The sequence below is a fragment of the Saccopteryx bilineata genome, chromosome 6 (assembly GCF_036850765.1).
Source record: "Saccopteryx bilineata isolate mSacBil1 chromosome 6, mSacBil1_pri_phased_curated, whole genome shotgun sequence".
NCBI lineage: Eukaryota > Metazoa > Chordata > Mammalia > Chiroptera > Emballonuridae > Saccopteryx > Saccopteryx bilineata.
Window position 1 is genome coordinate 150,262,578 of NC_089495.1, and position 22,375 is coordinate 150,284,952.

At 38.4% G+C, this 22,375-nt stretch overlaps 1 protein-coding gene across 5 annotated transcripts in view; it reads right to left on the reverse strand.

The window, feature by feature from the left end:
* Positions 1-22,375, reverse strand: part of ATAD2B (ATPase family AAA domain containing 2B) — a 164,116-nt gene that overhangs the window by 90,324 nt on the left and 51,417 nt on the right. For all 5 annotated transcript variants that reach the window (XM_066234023.1, XM_066234022.1, XM_066234020.1 and 2 more), the window contains exons 10-13: positions 17,111-17,222; positions 15,137-15,252; positions 13,174-13,348; positions 9,788-9,876 (exon numbers count right to left, since the gene is read on the reverse strand). In XM_066234023.1, the coding sequence (XP_066090120.1) occupies positions 9,788-9,876; positions 13,174-13,348; positions 15,137-15,252; positions 17,111-17,222 (492 nt within the window). The remainder of the gene's footprint in view (positions 1-9,787; positions 9,877-13,173; positions 13,349-15,136; positions 15,253-17,110; positions 17,223-22,375) is intronic.

Genomic DNA, 22,375 nt, shown 5'->3' on the forward strand with positions numbered 1-22,375 from the left:
TGCTGGCTTGAGCCCAAAGGTCACTGGCTTGAAGCCCAAGGTTGCTGGCTTGATCCCAACATTGCTGGCTTGAACAAGAGGTCACTTGCTCTGCTATAGCCCCCCAGTCAAGGCACATAGGAAAAAACAATCAATGAACAACTAAGTAGCCACAACGAAGAATTGATGCTGCTCATCTCTCTCCCTTCCTGTCTGTCTGTCCCTATCTGTCCCTCTCTCTCTCTGTCTCTGTCAATAAATAAATAAAAAGTGAAATGATTTAAATGTCCATTATTTTTTTCTGTGCAGTTACTTCATGTTTTCATGGTTTTGGGAACTGTTTCTTTTGATATTTAAACTATAAATTTAAGACTTTATGGTTGTACTTTAATTTTTGGCACTTTGCCTCTATGTTCAATATAAAGTAAAATATATTCCTATTAATTGTAGATGAGAAATAAGGTTGTACAGTATATTGATGGCTGAATTTTGGAATAATGGCTATATCCTATCAACCAAGGCTGTAAATGTTGTGGGGGGAAAATATCATTAAGTATGTTTGTTATAGGAATTTTATAGATACTTTTAAGGAAATACCCTTACATATCTTGTACTCTAATATAAGAGATCTTATTATGAATATTAAATTTTATCAAACATATCCTCCACACTTTTGAGATGGATAGATTTTTCATTAATAGGATAATGTGATTCATTTACCTTAATTAATTTCTCTCATGTTAAACAAACCTTCTATAGGCCCTGGCCGGTTGGCTCAGTGGTAGAGTGTCGGCCTGGCGTGCGGGGGACCCGGGTTCAATTCCCGGCCAGGGCACACAGGAGAAGCGCCCATTTGCTTCTCCACCCCCACCTCCTTCCTCTCTGTCTCTCTCTTCCCCTCCCGCAGCCAAGGCTCCATTGGAGCAAAGATGGCCCGGGCACTGGGGATGGCTCCTTGGCCTCTGCCCCAGGTGCTAGAGTGGTTCTGGTCGCGGCAGAGCCACGCCCCGGAGGGGCGGCAAAGCATCACCCCCTGGTGGGCAGAGCATCGCCCCTGGTGGGTGTGCCAGGTGGATCCCGGTCGGGCGCATGCGGGAGTCCGTCTGACTGTCTCTCCCCGTTTCCAGTTTCAGAAAAATACAAAAAACAAAACAAAACAAAAAAAAACTTGTATATTTGAAATAAAATCAATTTGGTCATGAAATATTATTCTTCTCATATCTTCCTGGATATTATGAGTTACTACTTTTGGGAAATTTTTATATCCACATTCACAAGTAAACTGGCTTCCAATTAACTTTCTCATACTGTTCAAAACAGGTTTTTAAAGTCTTTTTAAGATATAATTGACATATAATACACAGAACATATTTAGGTATATAATCTGCTAAGTTCTGAAGTGTGTATACACCTGTGACACTATCACCACAATGAACATAAGTAGCACATCCTTCATGCCCTTCCTCATGTCCCTTTGTAATCAATCCCTACTGCTCCTCCTTAACCTCTACCCAATCCCCAGCCACTGATCTGTGTTCTCTTATTATTGCTGAGGTGTTTATCAGTTTTATTAGTTTTTTTTTCAAAGAAGTAACCTTAGGAGTCCTTGATATTTCTGTGTCTTTGCAGTTCATATATGGTTTGCTATAAGTTTTTGTTTTATTAGTAACACAGGTTATTTAAAATTAGAGCAATAGTTCTCTTAGTAACAAATATAAAATTCTCTGCTTATCGTTTTGTTTCTTGAATTCTGTATATTACTAAATTTTATAAATTAGTTATGATTTAAGGCACAACTTCTGATCAATTTTTATACATGCTGTGTATGTTTGAAAAAGTGTTCATTTTATATTTGTCTTAGATTAGTATACCTAGTAAATCAGATTTATAATATAAGGCTGTTCAAAAAATCTATACAGCCCTGGCAGCTTGGCTCAGCGGTAGAGCATCAGCCTGGCGTGCGGGGGACCCGGGTTCGATTCCCGGCCAGGGCACATAGGAGAAGCGCCCATTTGCTTCTCCACCCCCTCCCCCTCTTTCCTCTCTGTCTCTTCCCCTCCCGCAGCCAAGGCTCCATTGGAGCAAAGATGGCCCAGGCGCTGGGGTTGGCTCCTTGGCCTCTGCCCCAGGCGCTGGAGTGGCTCTGGTCTCGGCAGAGCGACGCCCCGGAGGGGCAGAGCGTCGCCCCCTGGTGGGCGTGCCGGGTGGATCCCGGTCGGGCACATGCGGGAGTCTGTCTGACTGTCTCTCCCCGTTTCCAGCTTCAGAAAAATACAAAAAAAAAAAAAATCTATACAGCATTAATTTGGGTTTTTTTCTCATTTGGTCTGTCACTTACTCAGAAGTACATGATATCTCTCACAATGTTTACCAATATGAATCTTACTTTGCAGTCTATCAATTTTTGTTTTATATAGCTTGAAATGTTAATAACTACATGCAAGTTTTCAACTATTATACCTTCTAATAAATTGAAGCCTATATCATAAGTTGCTCCTCTTTATATGAATAATACTTTTGCCTTATAGTCTTTTTTGTCTAATACTAACATAGCTATAGCAGCTTTCTATTAGTATTTACTTGATATATTTTTATACCATTTTATAAATTTGACTATTCTGTAAACTCTTATACAAATAAAATAGTACAATAATGTGACCTATTGTGTCTGGCTTATTTCACTTAGCATAAAGCCTTTGAGGTTCAACCCTGTTACATATATATACATATGTATGTGTAAGGTACACCCATAAGACACTATAAAGCCTGTATATAATAATACATAATACATAATAGCTGAAGGAACTGGTAAGTAAACAGGTACAGAGATTCTGAAGGGAGTTCATAGTCATTTGGAGAAAGATAGAAAGCAAGTTCCTCTCTCTTTGGCTTTTGACATGAAGCTAAGTGAAGTGGGAGAGGAAGATTATGGGGGAAATCCCTTAACTTTCCAGTCTGAGAATTCAGAAAAGAAAAGGTAGAGAACCGTTAACACTACACAATGTGGGGAATCCCATAAAGGCCAGAGCCAGTGAGGACATCCCCAAACTCTATCTACCCACATCTCTGAATAATTCCTAACAAGGACACAGAGAACTCAAAGAATTAGGTAAAAGAGGAAAGATCTGAAAGGAAACCAAAAATGCCACCAGGAAACAGTCTGCATTTCAAACCTAAAACAGAAAATTATGTGCTAAAACAAAGGAAATACTATTCATAAAAAAAAAAGACTCTACAGCAGGGGTCCCCAAACTACGGCCCCGCGGGCCACATGTGGCCCCCTGAGGCCATTTATCTAGCCCCCCCGCAGCACTTCCGGAAGGGGCACCTCCTTCATTGGTGGTCAGTGAGAGGAGCACATTGACCATCTCATTAGCCAAAAGCAGGCCCATAGTTCCCATTGAAATACTGGTCATTTTGTTGATTTAAATTTACTTGTTCTTTATTTTAAATATTGTATTTGTTTCTGTTTTGTTTTTTTACTTTAAAATAAGATATGTGCAGTGTGCATAGGGATTTATTCATCGTTTTTTTTTTATAGTCCGGCCCTCCAACAGTCTGAGGGACAATGAACTGGCCCCCTGTGTAAAAAGTTTGGAGACCCTTGCTCTACAGCCTCCAAGATGCAATCAGAAATCATCTAACAAATAAAGAACCAAAACAGAACACACTTTCAAAAGAAAATCAAACAGGTCTAAAAGTGAGGTGAACCAGATGCTGCAACCAACACAAGAAGATTTTAAAGTAACTATTATCTTGATGAATACTAAATTTTAAATGCATGAAAATCACAGTAGAAAAAACAATGAAAAAGAACCGAATGTAAGTCCTACAACTAAAAAATATAATTTCTGAAATAAAAAATGTGTTGGCTGGACAAAACAGCAAAAATAGACATGACCAAAAAAAGTGAAGACTGGCTGAAGATAGATCAATAAAAACTATCCGAGGGAAGAAAGACTAAAATAAAATAAAAATCTTCAGATACATACATGATAAACACCAATCAGAATAAACATAAATCCCAAACTGAGGCATATCATAGCTAAACTGATAAAAAAAAAACCATATAGAGCAAATATTGAAAGAAGGAAAGAAACATATTATAAAGCATGGGAACAATGATCCAATTAATGGCTTTCCACTATCATGTTGCAATGTAGGGAAAATAAACTCCTGGTGGGGACTAGCTGATCCATTAAATGGAAGAATCAGAGCTGAGACCAAAAGGAGCAGCATTCATAGAAAAAAGTATCAGAGAGGAGAACACTGTACAGAGGATAAACTTAGGAGATACACACACACACACACACACACACACACACACACACACACAGGGCCCCTCAATACTTTAGCTAAATATTTACCAGTGCACACATGTGAGAAACTTACTCAAATCACAAGGGGAAAAAATACCCAGAAGGACTAGAAGTACTTTACACTCACAGAGAGCCAGTAACATTGTCAGTTCCCATGAGCCAGACTGGTAAACCTCATGATTCATGGGTCATTGTACATAATATACAAAAGAACCCTACTCTATTAGTGGGGAATAATTAGCCCTAAGTGAAGACTACTCCAGATAAATAAATCTTAAAAGCAAAATTCTAAGGAATCAAACTGTTTTCAAGTGAGTTAACTGTGCCCCCACAAAAAAAATCATGAATATTTACTTATAATATTACATTTAGCACTCAACTAGGTGAAATTTATCATGTGCATCTGTGGCTTCCAAAACAAATTGCCAGGTACACAAAGAAGCAGGAAAATCAATCAAATAAAACTAACCAGAACTAAGATATTAAAATTAGTAGATAAGAACATTAATGTAATTATTATAACTGCATTCCATATGTTGAACAGTTCCGTATATCTTCATACAGAAGATACAAAACAGACCCCAATAGAACTTCTTAAGATAAAAACAAAAATATATAAAAAAATATTATGAATGGGATTAATGACAAATTAAACACTGAGGAAAAAAAGGTTAGCTAGAAGACAGAGCAATAAAAACAATCCGAAAAGAAATATAAAGGCCCTGGCCAGTTTGCTTAGTGGCAGAATGTCAGCCCAGCATGTGGATGTCCTGTTCGATTCCCAGTCAGGGCACTGAGGAAATGGTACTGCAACCATCTCTGCAACTATCTGCTTTTCTACCCCTCCACCTTCTCTCTCTCTCTCTCTTTCTCTCCCCACACACACATACACCTTCTCTTCCTCCTCCCACAGCAATGGTTTGATTGTTCTGAGTGCATCGGCCCCAGGTACTGGGGATGGATCTGTGAAACCCTCACCTCAGGAGTTAAAAATAGCTCATTATGAGCATGGCCCCAGATGGGGGTTGTTAGGGCACATGCGGGAGTCTGCCTCTCTATCTCCCCTTCTCTCACTTGAAAAAGAAGAGAAAAAAAAAGAAAGAAAATAATAAAGTAAAATTAACAAATTGTCAATGAATAATGGGATTGTATCAAGAAACTTGAGAAATGCCCAAAAAATTACAACTGTGATGAAAACAAGAAGTTCACAGCCTGACCAGGCGGTAGTGCAGTGGATAGAGCGTCGGACTGGGATGCGGAAGACCCAGGTTCGAGACCTCAAGGTTGCCAGCTTGAGCACGGGCTCATCTGGTTTGAGCAAAAGCTCACCAGCTTGGACCCAAGGTCACTGGCTCGAGCAAGGAATTACTCGGTCTGCTGAAGGCCCGCGGTCAAGGCACATATGAGAAAGCAATCAATGAACAACTAAGGTGTTGCAACATGCAACGAAAAACTAATGATTGATGCTTCTCATCTCTCCATTCCTGTCTGTCTGTCCCTATCTATCCCTCTGTCTCTGGGAAAAAAACATACGAAAAGGAAGTTCACAGACTTAAGCATTTCCATCCAAGAATCAGAGAACTCTACCAAGTGCCTTGCCAGATAGCTCGGCTGGTTCAAGTGTCAACTGATATGCAAAGGTTGTGGTTTGATCCTCAGTCAGGGCACACAGAGAAACAGATCGATGTTTCTTTCTCTTTTTCTCTTTTTCTCTCTCCTTCCCTCCCTTCCTCTCTAAATCAATAAATAAATTTTTTTAAAAGGAAACTCGCCCTGGCTGGTTGGCTCAGCGGTAGAGCGTCGGCCTGGCGTGCGGGGGACCCGGGTTCGATTCCCGGCTAGGGCACATAGGAGGAGCGCCCATTTGCTTCTCCACCCCCACCTCCTTCCTCTCTGTCTCTCTCTTCCCCTCCCGCAGCCAAGGCTCCATTGGAGCAAGGATGGCCTGGGCGCTGGGGATGGCTCCTTGGCCTCTGCCCCAGGTGCTAGAGTGGCTCTGGTCGCTTGCGGCTGAGCGACGCCCACAAGGGCAGAGCATCGCCCCCTGGTGGGCAGAGCCTCGCCCCTGGTGGGCGTGCGGGGTGGATCCCGGTCGGGCGCATGCGGGATTCTGTCTGACTGTCTCTCCACGTTTCCAGCTTCAGAAAAATAAAAAAAAAAAAAAAAAAAAAAAAAAGGAAACTCTACTAAGGAATATCATTAAACAAATTACGCAAAACCAGTGATGAAGAAGGGAAAACGATTAAAAGCAGTCTAAGGAAAAAGATATATTACAAACAAAGAAACAAACATGACAACAGAACTCTTTACTAAAACAAAATGGGTTAGGGCAAGGACAGAAGACCAATATCTTTTAAGTACTGAAAAGGGGAAAAAGACTAAAATTCAAATTCTATACCCAGAGAAAATATTCTTCAAAAACACAGGCTAAGTTTCTCAAAAAGTTGACCATAAAATTACTATATACCCAAGCAATTCCACTCTTAGGTATCTACTCAAAAGAGATGTAAACATATGTTCACACAAAGACTTGCACATGAATAACAGCATTATTCATCATAGCCAAAGCACTGCCAACAACCTAAATATCTATCCAATGTGCAGTGTTATCCATACAATGAATACTATTGAGCAATAAAAAGGAAAGAATACTGACCTATGCTAAATCATGGATGCTCCTCACAACCATCATATTTAGTGAAAGAAATCAGACACAAAAGACCACATATTGGCCTGTGGTGGTGCAATGGACAGAGCGTCAATCTGTAATGCTGAGGTCACCAGTTTGAAATCCAGAGCAAAATGACCTGTGGTGGCGCAGTGGATAAAGCGTCAACCTGGAAACGCTGAGGTCACTGGTTCAAAACCCTGGGCTTGCCTGGTCAAGGCACATATGGGAGTTGATGCTTCCTGCTCCTCCCCCCTTCTCTCTCTCTCTCTCTCTCACTCTCTCTCTCTACCCTCTCTATAATGAATAAATTTTTTTTTAAAATCTTTAAAAAAAAAAAAAAAAAGAAATCCAGGGCAAAAGAGAGACTACATAGTGTACAATCCCATTGAAATGTCCAGAAAAACCAACTGTATAGAGACAGATATTATGAGTTGGCCGGGGGGGGGGGGGGGGGGGGGGGGGGGCAAACACAAGGTTTTACTGAAAATAGGCTGTATCTCTTAGAGGGGGAAAGTGTTCTAAAACAATCTATTCTAATGGTTATACTACTAGGAATAGTTACTTCAAAAACCATTAATTTTACATTCAAATGGGTGGATTTTACAATATATAAAATATAACACAAAGTTTTTTTAAAGGGTTAAGTAAAGGCTGTTTTGAACATGGAAAGGCTGAAAGAATTTGAACCTTGTGGATCTACACTGTAGCAATATAAGCAGAAAGAATAGTACAGTACATGGCAATACAGATAGGTACAAAAGAAATGGTAACTACATTAATAGTTCCTTAAAGTATTACATTTTTTTAATCTCATGTACGTTCTAGTGAAAGATGTTTATAACGAGAGAGGCTATGCACGTGTGTGAGCACACAGTATATGGAAAATCTCTGTACCTTCCCCTCAATTTTGCTGTCAATCTAAAATTGCTCTTAAAAACTTCATTAAAAGTTTAAAAGAATAAGGTTGGAGGGCTTATAATATCAAGATTTAATCTAAAGCTAGAGTAATCAAGACAATAACAAAGATAAATATATAGATCAATGGAACCAAATAACATGTCTAGAAACAGACAATTTAAAAGGTGGTCAATTAACTTCTGACAAAGATGTCAGTAACTTAATTGGAGACAAAGTAACCTTTTCAATAAATGATCCTGGAACTGAAAAAAAAAACAAAAACTTCAGTGCATACCTTGTATCATCTATAAAAATTAACTTAAAGGCCCTGGCCAGTTGGCTCAGCGGTAGAGCATCGGCCTAGAGTGCAGGGGACCCCGGTTTGATTCCCGGCCAGGGCACATAGGAGAAGCGCCCATTTGCTTCGCTTCTCCACCCCTCTCCCTCCTTCCTCTCTGTCTCTCTCTTCCCCTCCCGCAGCCAAGGCTCCATTGGAGCAAAGATGGCCCGGGCGCTGGGGATGGCTCCTTGGCCTCTGCCCCAGGCGCTAGAGTGGCTCTGGTCGCAGCAGAGCGACGCCCCGGAGGGGCAGAGCATCGCCCCCTGGTGGGCAGAGCGTCACCCCTGGTGGGCGTGCCGGGTGGATCCCGGTCGGGCGCATGCGGGAGTCTGTCTGACTGTCTCTCCCCGTTTCCAGCTTCAGAAAAATACAAAAAAAAAAAAAATTTAACTTAAACCCTGACTTTATATTGACATATAAACATGAACTTAAAATTAATCATTGATCAAAGTTTAAGAGCTAAATATTAAATATTTTAGAAAACAGAATTGCCAACAAACTGGTTTAAGTAATTATTCCCAAAACAAAAAAATATATACAAAAATTTTATATAATGGGCTTCACAAAGATTCAAATCCTTTGTTTTACAAAAGTCAAGGGTTAAGCAAAAAGACAAGCTAATAGAAATTTTCAAAGCATAAATCTAACAAAGGACTTGTCTTGAGAGTACATAATCTGACAATAAGATGTACAAACTGTTTTTTTTTTTAAAGGGAGTAAAAGATTTTAATAGACATTTCACAAAAGAAAATATCCAAGTAGACTGACTGTAAGTACATACAAATTTACTCAATATTATTACATATAAAGAAAACAAAAATTAATCCATACACTCTAGAATGGCTAAATTTAAACACAGTAACAATACCAAATGTTGGCAAAAATGAGAAGTAACCCAAATTTTCATACATTACAGGTAAGAACATAAAATGTAAATACCACCACTCTGGAAAATGGTATCAATTCAAACATACATTTACAATAGGATCTAGCCACTCCTTTCAGGTATTTACCCAACAGAAATGAAAATGTATGTCCACATAAAGTGTATGTAAATGTTCACAATAGCCAAAAAGAGAAGCAAATGAAGTCTCCATCACATGGATTAACAAATAAATAAATAGTTTTTTATTTGTACTCCCCCAGGAATGAAATGAAAAGGAAGAAAATATTAATACACAGCACATGGATAAATGTCAAGAACATTATTATGCTAAATCAGAGTTAGAAAACACTTTTTGTAAAGAGCCAGCAAGCAAATGTTTTAGGCTTAGCAAACCATCTGATCTTTCTCTCACAACTCAATTCTGCTCTTATAGTGCAAAAGCAGACATCTATAGTGGGAAAAGTATTAAACATGACTGTGTTCCAATAAAGCACTATTTACAAAAACAAGCAGGAAGCTAGATTTGGCCCAAAGGTCATGTGTGGCTTGGCTGATCCCTGTGATAACTGAAAAGTCTTCCTCAAAGACACAGATCACATTTTATAAGCCTCAAAGCACTCATCCAAGGGCTAAGGCTAAATACTATGTCAATGAGTGAAAAGACTCTATCATAATCAAATTTTTAAAAAAATTACCTGTGAATCTGATCTTGTCTGCTAGAACGAACTGGAGCTAATCCATCTATTTCATCAAAAAATATTATAGAAGGTCTCATCAAATATGCCTAGCATAAAAAGAGAAGTTATTTATTGTATTATTTTCCATTTTTTATATTTAATTACCATGTTTTCTTAATAGCTAATATAAGCATATGATACAACATGCAGCAGGTAAGAAAGATTATGGAGTAAAAGGAAAATCTCCTTACTGCCCCCCCATCTCCAACCACAAGGTGTTTCTCCTATTAGGCATCTATTGTTTTCAGTTTGTTTATTCTTCCATACATATCATTTAAACCCATGCATTTTAAATGCATTTAAACTATACACATTGCTTTTTATCATATAACACAGTCTATTTTATGAAACAATATATTTTAATTAGCTTCCATCTAAGTACATAAAGACCTCCTAAATTCTTTTTTAACAACTAAAATATTCCCCACTGTATAAATATGCCATAATTAAATTACAGCCCTAGTCATGGGCATTTAGGCTGTTTTCAACCTTTTCCTATTGTCAACAATGCTTGAATGAATATTTGTGTATACTGAACATTTCACATTAGTGTAAACACATCACTACAGTAAATTCTAAAAGGGGAACCATTGCTTCCAAAGACATGTGTCATTTCTAATTTAGTTAGACATTTGCAAACTACCTTCTAGTGGTATGCCAATTTACACTGTCACAAGCAATATTTAAGTGTGTTCACCTGCAATGTATTATCAAACTTCTAGATCCTAATATTTTGGATAAAGAATGTTATCTCATTTTCATTCTAATTTTTATTTCTATTATCAACTAAGATGAGTACTCTTCCTATGTTTAAGACCCACTTATGTTGCTCTTTGTATGAAAGATTTTCAAATTGTTTGTCAATTTTTCTATTGGATTATTGGCCTTTTGCTTACTAATTTCTAAGAGCTATTTATTTTAAAAATTAGAGCTCTCTCTGTGAAAGGAAATGCAATTTTTTTTCTGTAAGGGGCAATATTTATCTTTTGGTTTTGCTTACAATATTTTGTTGCCATGCAAAACCTCAAAAAAAATTTTATACAGTGGATTTTTTCTTCCATAGTTACTCTCCCAACTTTGAGAAACAAAATTCTCCTGGTACTTTCACAGTGTCATTTTTCTCACTTAAATTTTAGATCCAGCAGAAACTTAATTTGATTTAAGGTAAATGAATATTAGATTACACATGAAGTCTTTTTTATACAATTACTTCAATATAGTTTATTTATGTCTCAAAATTACTTCTTAGTAATATTAGTTCACAGGAAGGTCAGTTTACTAAAGAACAGATACAAATTTTCCATGTTGTCCTAACTAATATGGTACACATTAAACTTCAGTGTTCTCTAATAATTTGAAATGAAGGGCAATTCACCCAAGTAATTTAGGGTTCGAGAAAAGATTTTCTAAGATTAAATTATGTAATAAGAGAAAAACTATAAAGATTTGATTATTACTTTTATATTATATATATGACACACAGCTCTTTCTTAAAACTACAGAATTTCAAAAAGGAAGTACTGTATAGTATACTATACGCTTGTTGCAACAAGCACTTTATATACTTCCTTTTGGTAAAATCTCGTAGTCCAGTGCGATAGGTATTATTTCCCATCTTATAGAAGAGGCAACTGAGAATCAGATGCTTCCATTTACTTAGTTATATACTGAATAGTAAAGCCAAATATAAACTAATATCTTTCTGACACCAAAGGCCAAACTCTTAGCCAATATATTATACCTCCTTCATTTCAGTTAGTGCATACATCATGTGCCTAATTTAGGTATGTAGGTTCTTTCATTTAAAAAGATAAGAATAGCCCTGGCCGGTTGGCCCAGTGGTAGAGCATCGGCCTGGCGTGCAAGAGTCCTGGGTTCGATTCCCAGCCAGGGCACATAGGAGAAGCGCCCATTTGCTTCTCCACTCCTCCCCCTCTCCTTCCTCTCTGTCTCTCTCTTCCCCTCCTGCAGCCAAGGCTCTATTGGAGCAAAGTTGGCCTGGGCGCTGAGGATGGCTCTGTGGCCTCTGGCTCAGGTTAGAATGGCTCTGGTTGCAACAGAGCAACACCCCAGATGGGCAGAGCACCGCCCCCTGGTGGGCATGCCAGGTGGATCCCAGTCAGGTGCATGCGGGAGTCTGTCTGACTGCCTCCCCGTTTCCAACTTCAGAAAAATACAAAAAATAAGTAAATAAATAAATAAATAAAAATAAAAAGATAAGAATAACCATCAGTAATTACTTTATAAAAAAAAGCAAACATTTCCATGCTCTTACCCACAAAGAAAACTATGAAACACAAATAGAGCAAAAGTAGATTTAAAAAGCAGTATAATTTATGGTACAGTTTTAAATGAAACCAAGCCCTATTTATTCTCAGTCCCCAGCATAAAGTGGCTAAAAAATGTAACTGTCGAAATTTTTAAATTAAAAAAGAAAAATTTTAATCAAGAAATTGGACAATGCCTGCATTCTCAAATTAATGCTTCCCTCATCCACCAATGTTATTTTATATCTATGTATTTCAATTATTATTAAATTCTCTTGAAGCATACATACTGCATATGTTTGACTTCCCAATAAACCTAAGCACCTTGAAGGTAAGAATTTTACCCTATTCCTCTTTTTAGATCCATTACATAAACACAGCCATTTTCAATACTAATAACTAAAAATGAGATTTGATCGGTTTTACCAATGACAAAGGACTGACACACAACTCAACAATAGGAATGCTTGTTAAAAGCAGTGTTTTTATTTCATGTGAATTGCCTTAGGCACAATGAAATGTAGGCTGCAGTGCCAAATATGAATAAATTCATTCCCTAACTGAAACCATTCAAAGTGAACTTTTATCAGGATTATTTTTTATAAATATTAGGAAATAATGTTTAAGTAAATGTTATATATAAATAGAAAAGACAGCCTACACAATATTCATTCACCTTATTCTTTTAAAAGCATTTATCTATTACTGAATTCTTCCAGCACATTTACAAGTAATAAAAATAATATACTGCCTTGTGAAATTTTATGCTAAATTTTTTATGCTTGTTCTATTTCCTCAATTAGATTACAATCTAATGATAACTTTGTTATAACCAGGGTTTCCAAAAGCCCCTAATATGGTATTATGTGCCAAGTAGCCACCTCAATAAATGTGTTGTAAATCATCTTAAATTCATACTAGTAAAACTATTAAATACCTCTAAGGTATTCAAATTCAGATTACTGATCCTAAATTTAACATACTGATTGATAAATATGCCTCCTCATGAACAGTTTGCAGACTAAGTGCATTAAATATGCTAAAGAAGATATTCCCAAATTAGCTGATTTCATTTACCTGATCAAAAAGAAGCCTAAGTTGCCGTTCTGATTCACCAACCCACTTGCTCAGACAGTCTGCTCCTTTTCGCATAAAAAAAGCCACCTTTTTGTCTCCTTGACTGCACTCATTAGCTAATGCTCTGGCCACCAAGGTTTTACCTGTGCCAGGGGGGCCATAAAACAGACAGCCTCTACAGGAATAAAAAAGTAATAAAAGTAAATTAATGTTATCACCACCACTAATAACCAATATAAAATTATGCATCTCCCATATAATTTTGTATTAATATATATTAAAATTATTAGACACTAATAAAGCTTTTGTGGTATATAAACAAAAGTTGCTCTTTGATGAGAATCATCAAGAATGCTCTCAAGCCTGACCAGGCGGTGGTGCAGTGGATAGAGCGTCAGACTGGGATGCAGAGGACCCAGGTTTGAGACCTCGAAGTCCCACCTTGAGCGTGGGCTCATCTGGTTTGAGCAAAAGCCCACCAGCTTGAACCCAAGGTCGCTGCCTCTAGCAAGGGGTTACTCGGTCTGCTGAAGGCCCGTGGTCAAGGCACATATGAGAAAGCAATCAATGAACAACTAAGGTGTTGCAACGCGCAATGAAAAACTAATGATTGATACTTCTCATCTCTCTCCGTCCCTGTCAATCCCTCTCTCTGACTCACTCTCTGTCTCTTAAAAAAAAAAAAAAAAAAAAAAAGAATGCTCTCAAAGCACCAAACGTTAGTAGGCAAAAAAGTTAAATCAGAGTAGAGAGTAATGTGGAAAGATATATCAAAATTGTAAATGTGTTTTTCCTGTGACCCAGGAATATTACATCTTAGACTGTATCACATAGAAATACTCAAACAAATGTTATTTTAAAAATTTTAAATGAATGCTCAACAGAGCAACTTCTAATTGTGAAAAGTTAAAAAATTTCAAATGTTATTAACAAGCAAAAGATACACTGCTATATCTATAAAACACTGGTATGGTTTCACCTGACCAGGCAGTGGTGTAGTGGATAGAGTGTCAGATTGGCATGCCGAGGACCCAGGTTCAAGACCCCGAAGTCGCCAGCTTGAGCGCGGGCTCATCTGGTTTGAGCAAAGCTCACCAGCTTAGACACAAGGTCACTGGCTCGAGCAAGGGGTTACTTGGTCTGCTGAAGGCCCACAGTCAAGGCACATATGAGAAAGCAATCAATGAACTAAGGTGTCGCAACGAAAAAACTGATGATTGATGCTTCTCATCTCCATTCCTGTCTGTCTGTCCCTATCTATCCCTCTCTCTGACTCTCTGTTTAAAAAAAAAAAAAAAACAACAAAAAAACACTGGTAGGGTTTCAAAAATAATAAAAATAATATCTATATTATCAATATGAAAGATGTCTAGAATACATTATAGAATTAAAAACAAAGTTATGTAAGAGTACTATTGAGTAATCTTATATTAAATGTTTATATGTGTATAATAAGCAAAACATATCAAGATTGCATATCAAGATGACGCTCCAACCAACTGAGCTACCGAGCCAGGGTAAGCCTTTCCTAATATTTAACTAGCTAACCAGCTCATGATCAAACACAATTAAAATAGTCATAAAAATAAATGATCAAGCTTACTATTTCAAAAATACCGCATCATAAAGTGAAAGAAAAACTTTATTGAAATTGTGCTTCCAAACACTAAACAATAGAGCATCAAACTCAATGCTATCTGGAAGCCAAATTAAGAAAAATCTGTTTGGGCAATCCACTTGTATATTCCAGGACTATATAAAGAAGTTCATCTTGTGTCTGACCCTAAAATATGGAAATGTAAACTTTAAGAACACAGTATCTACAGCCTTAGAGCCCTAAAAATTAAAATTTCTTTCCTAATTCTCATTGCTAGAACATATCAAATAATACATATGAAATATTTATATTTATAATCATTTACTAGTTAAAATTTAATAAATTAATAGCAATAACAATACTTACCTTGGAGGCTGAATTTTAAATTTTTCAAAAATTTCTGGATATAATAGTGGGAATACTACCATTTCCTTTAGTGCATGAATGTGATGGCTCAATCCACCTATGCTATCAAACAGTACCTTGGAAAGAAGGGAAAAATTTTTAACATAAAATTATTTTAACTGTTCAATAGATTTTTAAAAATACATGAGATAGTCTTATGATTCAGAAATACATGCCTCAACAGGAACTACTGATCATAAAGTTTTAAAAATTACACATTTGAAATAAGTATAGAAAAATAAGGTTGGCAGTAAAATTCAAGTGTACATTTCAGACAAGCCAAATAAAGCAATCATTATTTAATCTCCTAGTAACTAAGGACCAAGATTAATGCCCAGTCCAACACTTTAATGATTATCTCTAGCAGGCATTATGTTGTATATACACTCTAGTAATTTAAATGACTTTCAAATTATCATCTATCACATGCGTTCTCAGCAGGGGCAACATCGCACCCAACAGGGCAAAAATTGGTCCAGAACTAGTCCAGAAGTAGGGTAAAAAAATCTCTGCTATTATAATGGTTTGTGACCCTCCAAAACTCAACTTTACTTGACAAACTCTCAATCACTAATACTAATTCATCTAGATAAAAAGGAATTTAGTTTTTGCCCTTAGGGGACAACAATAACAAACAGTTTGAGAAAAACTAATCTATCACAAGACACAATAGAGATTATTTGTCCCACCCCTAACAGTTTAAATATCTAAAACAGTTCGTCAATTAAAAAACAGTATAGAAGAAAGTGCTTGAAGAAAATAGTGCCAAAATATTAATAGTGATCACCTCTAACCATTGAGTTCTGGGATATTTCTTTCCCTTATTCTTCATTCTGTTATGGTACTTTAAAATGTTTTACAATGAATATATTACTATGATAAATAATGCTTAAGTAATCTAAAAAAATAAATACAGAGTCTAAATATCAAGCATTCCAAAAGTAGCAAATTTTCTTGCATATAATAAATTTACTCTAATTGACTAGCAGAGATGTCTAAAATTAACTAGATTAAAGAGAGTAAGGTGCTGACAAACCAAATAAGTAAAGATCATTGAGTAAAGTCCTCCGAGAATGTGAACTACTAGACATGAGATTCTTAAATTTCCTTAGATCTTCACTAAGAAAATTAATATTTTCTCCTATGACTTCAGATTGGAGACAGCTAACATTTCATTTTCAAATATGTATACAACTTTATTTTTTAACTTAAGTCTCTTACGTGAGAATCAGTTATATTACGTTGAATAAAAAGGTTTATGGGATCAGAGAAAAAATAATCAAATACATTCTTGGTTTATAAAGCTCAGCCTCATTTCCTAACATTTTCACTATATACTCCATTAACACTGAAATGGGGAAAAAAGGAAAAACTTGAATAAATATCATATGTGACCAGAGATCTAGGTTCTAAAATCTATACATCAAAAAACTAATAATGGTGATACCTAGACTTTCTACTTTTATTGTGTATAGCTTTAGATATAAGAAAGGACCTTTCAAAAAAGGTACTTCTAGCCCTGGCTGGTTGGCTCAGGGGTAGAACGTCGGCCTGGCATGCAGGAGTCCTGGGTTCGATTCCCGGCCAGAGCACACAGGAGAAGTGCCCATCTGCTTCTCCACCCCTCCCCCTCTTTCCTCTCTGTCTCTCTCTTCCCCTCCTGCAGCCAAGGCTCCAATGGAGCAAAAAGTTGGCCCGGGCGCTGAGGATGGCTCCATGGCCTCGCTTCAGGAGCTAGAATGGCTCTGGTTGCAACAGAGCAACGCCCCAGATGGGCAGAGCATCGCCCCCTGGTGGGCATGCCAGGTGGATCCCGGTTGGGCGCATGCGAGAGTCTGACTGCCTCCCTGTTTCCAACTTCAGAAAAATACAAAAAAATACAAAAAAACAAAAACAAAAAAAAAGTACTTCTAGAAAAACATTTACAAAACTTACTGATTTATCAATGTTCATTGGATCAACATCAGCCAAGCTTGCACCCACTTTGACACGTTCTCGAAGAATACCACTAGCTAAATCTTCTGTTCTTATATTCATAGGCAAACATCTGAAATTTATAAAAATTCACATAAATAGCATTAAAAGTTTCATATTTTTAACTCCAAAGTCAGTTTAAATCTATGAAATGTTTATCTCCTTTTTATCGTAAACCTGAAAATAACATTAAAAAATTTCATATTTTTAATTTTTCTTTATTTATTAACTTTTAGAGAGAGGGGGGAGAGAGATAGAGAGAACGAAAGAGGGGGGAAAAACAGGAAGCGTCAACTTGTAGTAGTTGCTCCCTGTATGTGCCTTGACCAGGCAAGCCCAGGGATTTGAACCGGCGACCTCAGTGTTCCAGGTCGATGCTGTATCCACTGCACCACCACAGGTCAGGCAAAAAATTTCATATTTTTAAACTACTTTTTCTAAATTCTTTTCAACAGACCAAAAATAAATTTATTCACTAGATAAAGCAAACAAGGTCAATAATCTGTTCAAAAAGGCCAATCTATTCCAACTTAGAAAACTTAACCTACCTGATAATCTATGTGTACTATAGTAATGACTCTGTATACTATAATATATGACATTAAATGAACTCAAGCTTTAAAATAATATTTAAGATATTATGTGAATATGTCCACTCAGTTCACATGACTGAAGAACTTCCCTTTTATTCAAAGGAAACCAAGTCTAGACCACCTTTTGAAAACTAAGCTTTATTTTTTATGTAACTACCTTAAAATAGATCTTTACCAAAAATCTTATACTGGGTTAGTTAATTTTATTACCCCTAAGAAACCAAAATCTACATCTTCTTCTAATCTTAGGTAAACACTAAAAAATGACAGCCTCAAAAAAGTATAGCTTCTATAATGATTGTAACTTTGATAACATTTCTGAGTACTACCTTCTCTTTTCTTTTTTTTTTTTTTTTAACCTTCTCTTAAAAAATGTATTTCCAGCCTGACCAGGTGGTGGTGCAGTGGATACAGCATCAGACTGGGATGCGGAAGGACCCAGGTTCAAGACCCCGAGGTCGCCAGCTTGAGTGCAGGCTCATCTGGCTTGAGCAGGGGGAAAAAAAAAAGCTCACCAGCGTGGACCCAAGGTTGCTGGCTCGAGCAAGGGGTTAGTCTGCTGAAGGCCCGTGGTCAAGGCACATATGAGAAAGCAATCAATGAACAACTAAGGTGTCGCAACAAAAAACTGATGAATGATGCTTCTCATCTCTCTCTGTTCCTGTTTGTCTGTCCCTATCTATTCCTCTCTCTGTCCCTGTAAAAAAAAAGTAAAGAAAAAAAAATGTATTTCCAAAGCAGATATCAGAATAGTTCAGATTAAATAGGCATTAAATTATTTTATTTAAACTTAGATTTTTATTACATTTTCTTTCCATCATCTACATAAAGAATTTCTGTCTTCATGCAATTTTCACCACTCCAAACTTGTTTTTAAGACCTGCTAAATAAAAACTTGGTGTTTTTACAATGAATATATAATGGCAAATTAATTAAAGAAATGCTTGGTCAGATGTAAATTTTCAAAATATAATCTATCCTTAGTATTATAACTATAAACTAGAAAACTAACTCAAGTTTTAAAGAATAAATTATAATCTGAAGCATTAATTATTACTAAATAAAATACCCCCAGTGAAAACTTTTGAGGTTTTAGGGAGCCATGTAGTAATCAGTCACATACCCTAGTTAGGCAAAGACCACCAGAGGTACTCATTCAACCAAAACTATAACAAAATTTTCCAATAAAATTCAATGGCTCCTGAGATAATTCTATTAGAAGGCAAATCCGTATTCTGAATGCTATAATCATTATATGCATCTAAAATCAGCCTCAGTGAGTGCCCTGGCCGGTGGCACAGAGGATAGAGTGTAATCCTGGAGCACTAAGGTCGCCCATTCGATCCTAGGGTCACCAGCTTGATCCTGGAATCACCATCTTGAGCCTAGGGTTGCCTGCTTGATCCCAAGGATGTCACCTCAACCCCGAGGTTGCCAGTTTGGGCCCCACTCAGAGTTCAACCCGGAGGGCACCAGCTGGACCCTGAGGTAGTAGTTCAAGCACTGGCCAGGGCACATATGAGAAGTAATCGATGGCACAACTAATGGAACAACCAGTTGATACTTCTCTGACTCTCTCTTTCTTTCTCTTTCTCTCTCTCCAAAAACATAAAAATAAAATCAGCCTTGTTAAAAAAATTATTTTTAATAAATAAAATCAGCCTTGTCCTGGCCGGATAGCTCAGTTGATTGAAATGTCATCCCAAAGCACAGAGGTTGCTGGTTCGATCCCTGGTCAGGGCACAGACAGGAATATATCTATGTTCTTGCCTGTCTGTTTCTGTCTCTCTCTCTTCTCTATCTCCCTTCTTCTCTATATAAAATCAATAAAGTAAAAAATAAATGAATAAAATTAGCCTCATTAAATGAATCTGAGATTGAGAAAAGGTACAGAGAAAAATACTGCCACACAGGTTGGCCTCTTCCCAGTGGCTCTTCTTCCTTTACCTTCCACACACTATTTTACTGAACACCTAAACAGTAAGTAACCCCCCCCCAAAAAAAAAGAACAAAAAAACAAAACAGTAAGTAACCCAAGGTCAGATGTCTTCTCTAAAAATTAAAAACCAAGTCAGTGCACTATTGAGCCTGACCAGAGGTGGCGCAGTGGATAAAATGTTGACCTGGAACACTGAGGTCGTCAGTTTGAAAACCCAGGTTTCATATGTGCCTGGCCAAGGCACACATGGAAGCAACTACTATGAGTTGATGCTTCCTGCTCCTCCCCTACCCCTTCTCTCTGTTCTCTCCTCTCTCTCCTCTTTCTAAAGTCAATAAATTAATTTAAAACAAAATATGTGTTGACTATCAGTGTTAGCAAAATGCCAGTACAGACAAGAATCCCATTCAAAACATAAAAACAGAACTACCGATTAAGAAGTAGGTAAATGCAGTACTCGCCTCCTCCCACAACCACATCAAAATTACAACTAAACTACAGACCCACCATCACTCAGAACCCCCTGAAATTTAGCTGAATGGAAGTCCTACAACTAAAGAATTAAAGAAGAAACTACATTGAGTCTGGTAGTGTGTTAGGCAGTTGGACCAACATGAGCAGAGTAAGGATGGTGGGCTAGGTACAGAGGTCACCAGAACAAGGATAACAGGCCAAGCCCCAGTTGTGTTTCAGCTCCAGGCCCAGAAAAGCAACAAAACTAGACAAGCAACTCCACAGCTGACCTCAGGACCAGCTGCACTGATTAGATACTCCTGCCCTGACACTGATCAATCAGTGAAGACCACAACCTTAAAAATGCATACCTGGGCCTGACCAGGCGGTGGCACAGTGGATAGAGCGTCGGACTGGGATGCGGAAGACCCAGGTTCGAGACCCCGAGGTCACCAGCTTGAGCGCGGGCTCATCTGGTTTGAGCAAAAAGCCCACCAGCTTGAACCCAAGGTCACTGGCTCCAGCAAGGGGTTACTCGGTCTGCTGTAGCCCCACAGTCAAGGCACATATGAGAAAGCAATCAATGAACAACTAAGGTGTTGCAAGGTGCAATGAAAAACTAATGATTGATGCTTCTCATCTCTCTCTGTCCCTGTCTATCCCTCTCTCTGGCTCACTCTCTGTCTCTGTAAGAAATAAATTAATTAATTAATTAATTAATAAAAAAAAATGCATACCTGGAGAACAGATGAACACTCTATTGAGATCCTCTCCTGGAACCTCCCCTAATAGCTCCACCCTTAAAAGCCCTGAGGACAGAGGACCCAGTACACTCACTCTCCTGAGAGCACACCCCTGCCTTTCTCCTTCTCCTGCTCTCCCCAGACCTCTAGGCACATTACCTTTACCCTTCTCTCTCCTAAGCTTCAATGGCCCCTTCTTTTGCCTCTGTAACTTGTCTCCTAAAGCCCATTTCTTCTACCTCTGTGACTTTATAAATAAACTTTCTCTTACATTTTGTGTCTTGGCTCTGAATTCAACTCAAGTACTGAGGTCTCTGAACCAAAGTCAGGTCTGACCCCACTAGTCTAATACCTGGTACCATTTATGTTCTCACCGCTGCCAACAGCGGAAGAGACAGAGATGCAAACAAGCTGACCCCACATCCACATGTGGTGTATAAAGGTTAGGAGGCATATTTCAGTTGCAGAGGTCCCTGCTGAGGAGCAAGGGATCCAAGCCCAACACCAGGCCTCCCAACCCAGGGATCCAGTGCCAGAAGTTCCCATAACTCTGGCTGTAAAAACCAGCAGGGCCTGAGGCTGAGAGAGACAGAAGACTGCTGGAGTACCAAGCAGTTCCTTTTAAAGGGCCCACACACAGACTTACTCAGACTCACTTTTTCTAAGCTCCAGCACTGGGCCAGCAACTTGAAAGGCACCAGAGACATACAGGGAGGAACTGGATTGCGCAGCATCAAAGTGAGAGCTAGCGGGGTGAGGGGCAGCATTCTCCCAGACAGAAGTACAGGCAGAGGCCATTGTTTTTTTGATGAGGCCTCCCCCCACAGAGATGGCAGGTAGATGCCATATCTGAGACTATATTAACCAGGTTCATACTGTTTGCCCCACCCTGGTGATTTCCCTGAGTCCCCACCCCATCCAACTTTCAGGCCCACCCAAGCTGTTTCCATATGAATGGTCTGTCCTGGCTCATGCTTCAGATTTTCCTGAAATCTCTCAAACAAGCAGCACCTGGCTTCACCATGCCTCCTACCTCTTGCTAAGGAGTCCCAGCCCTGGCACTAGCAGTGATTGGCCTTGGTTCACAGCTTGGCCTTCCTGGGAACCTCCAAGCCCAGCACAAGCAGCACCCATCTGCAGATCACTCTGTAGCTCATTCCCAGTAGCCCCAAGCAGAAAACAGGCAGTGGCTGCCCTTGGCCTGCACCTCCCAAAGGGCCCGAGAGCCAGCACATCCAAGTGAACAGCTTCAGACTATGTCAAAGCTTCATCAACCATCCACTCCACAAGTGACACATTCAAGTGGTAGACTCAGCAGGCACCAGAGCCCTGCTGAAGTAAGCCCTGCTCTGTGGGATGGGCTCCTGCACTGCTGATCCCCCACAGTGGCCAGAAGTTGGGGAGTAGCAATCACTGCCAGTCTTTGCAACTGATAAGCCTAGGAGTAAATCACTCCCATTAGTGTGCCAACAGTAATCAAGGCTCAACTACAAAAGAG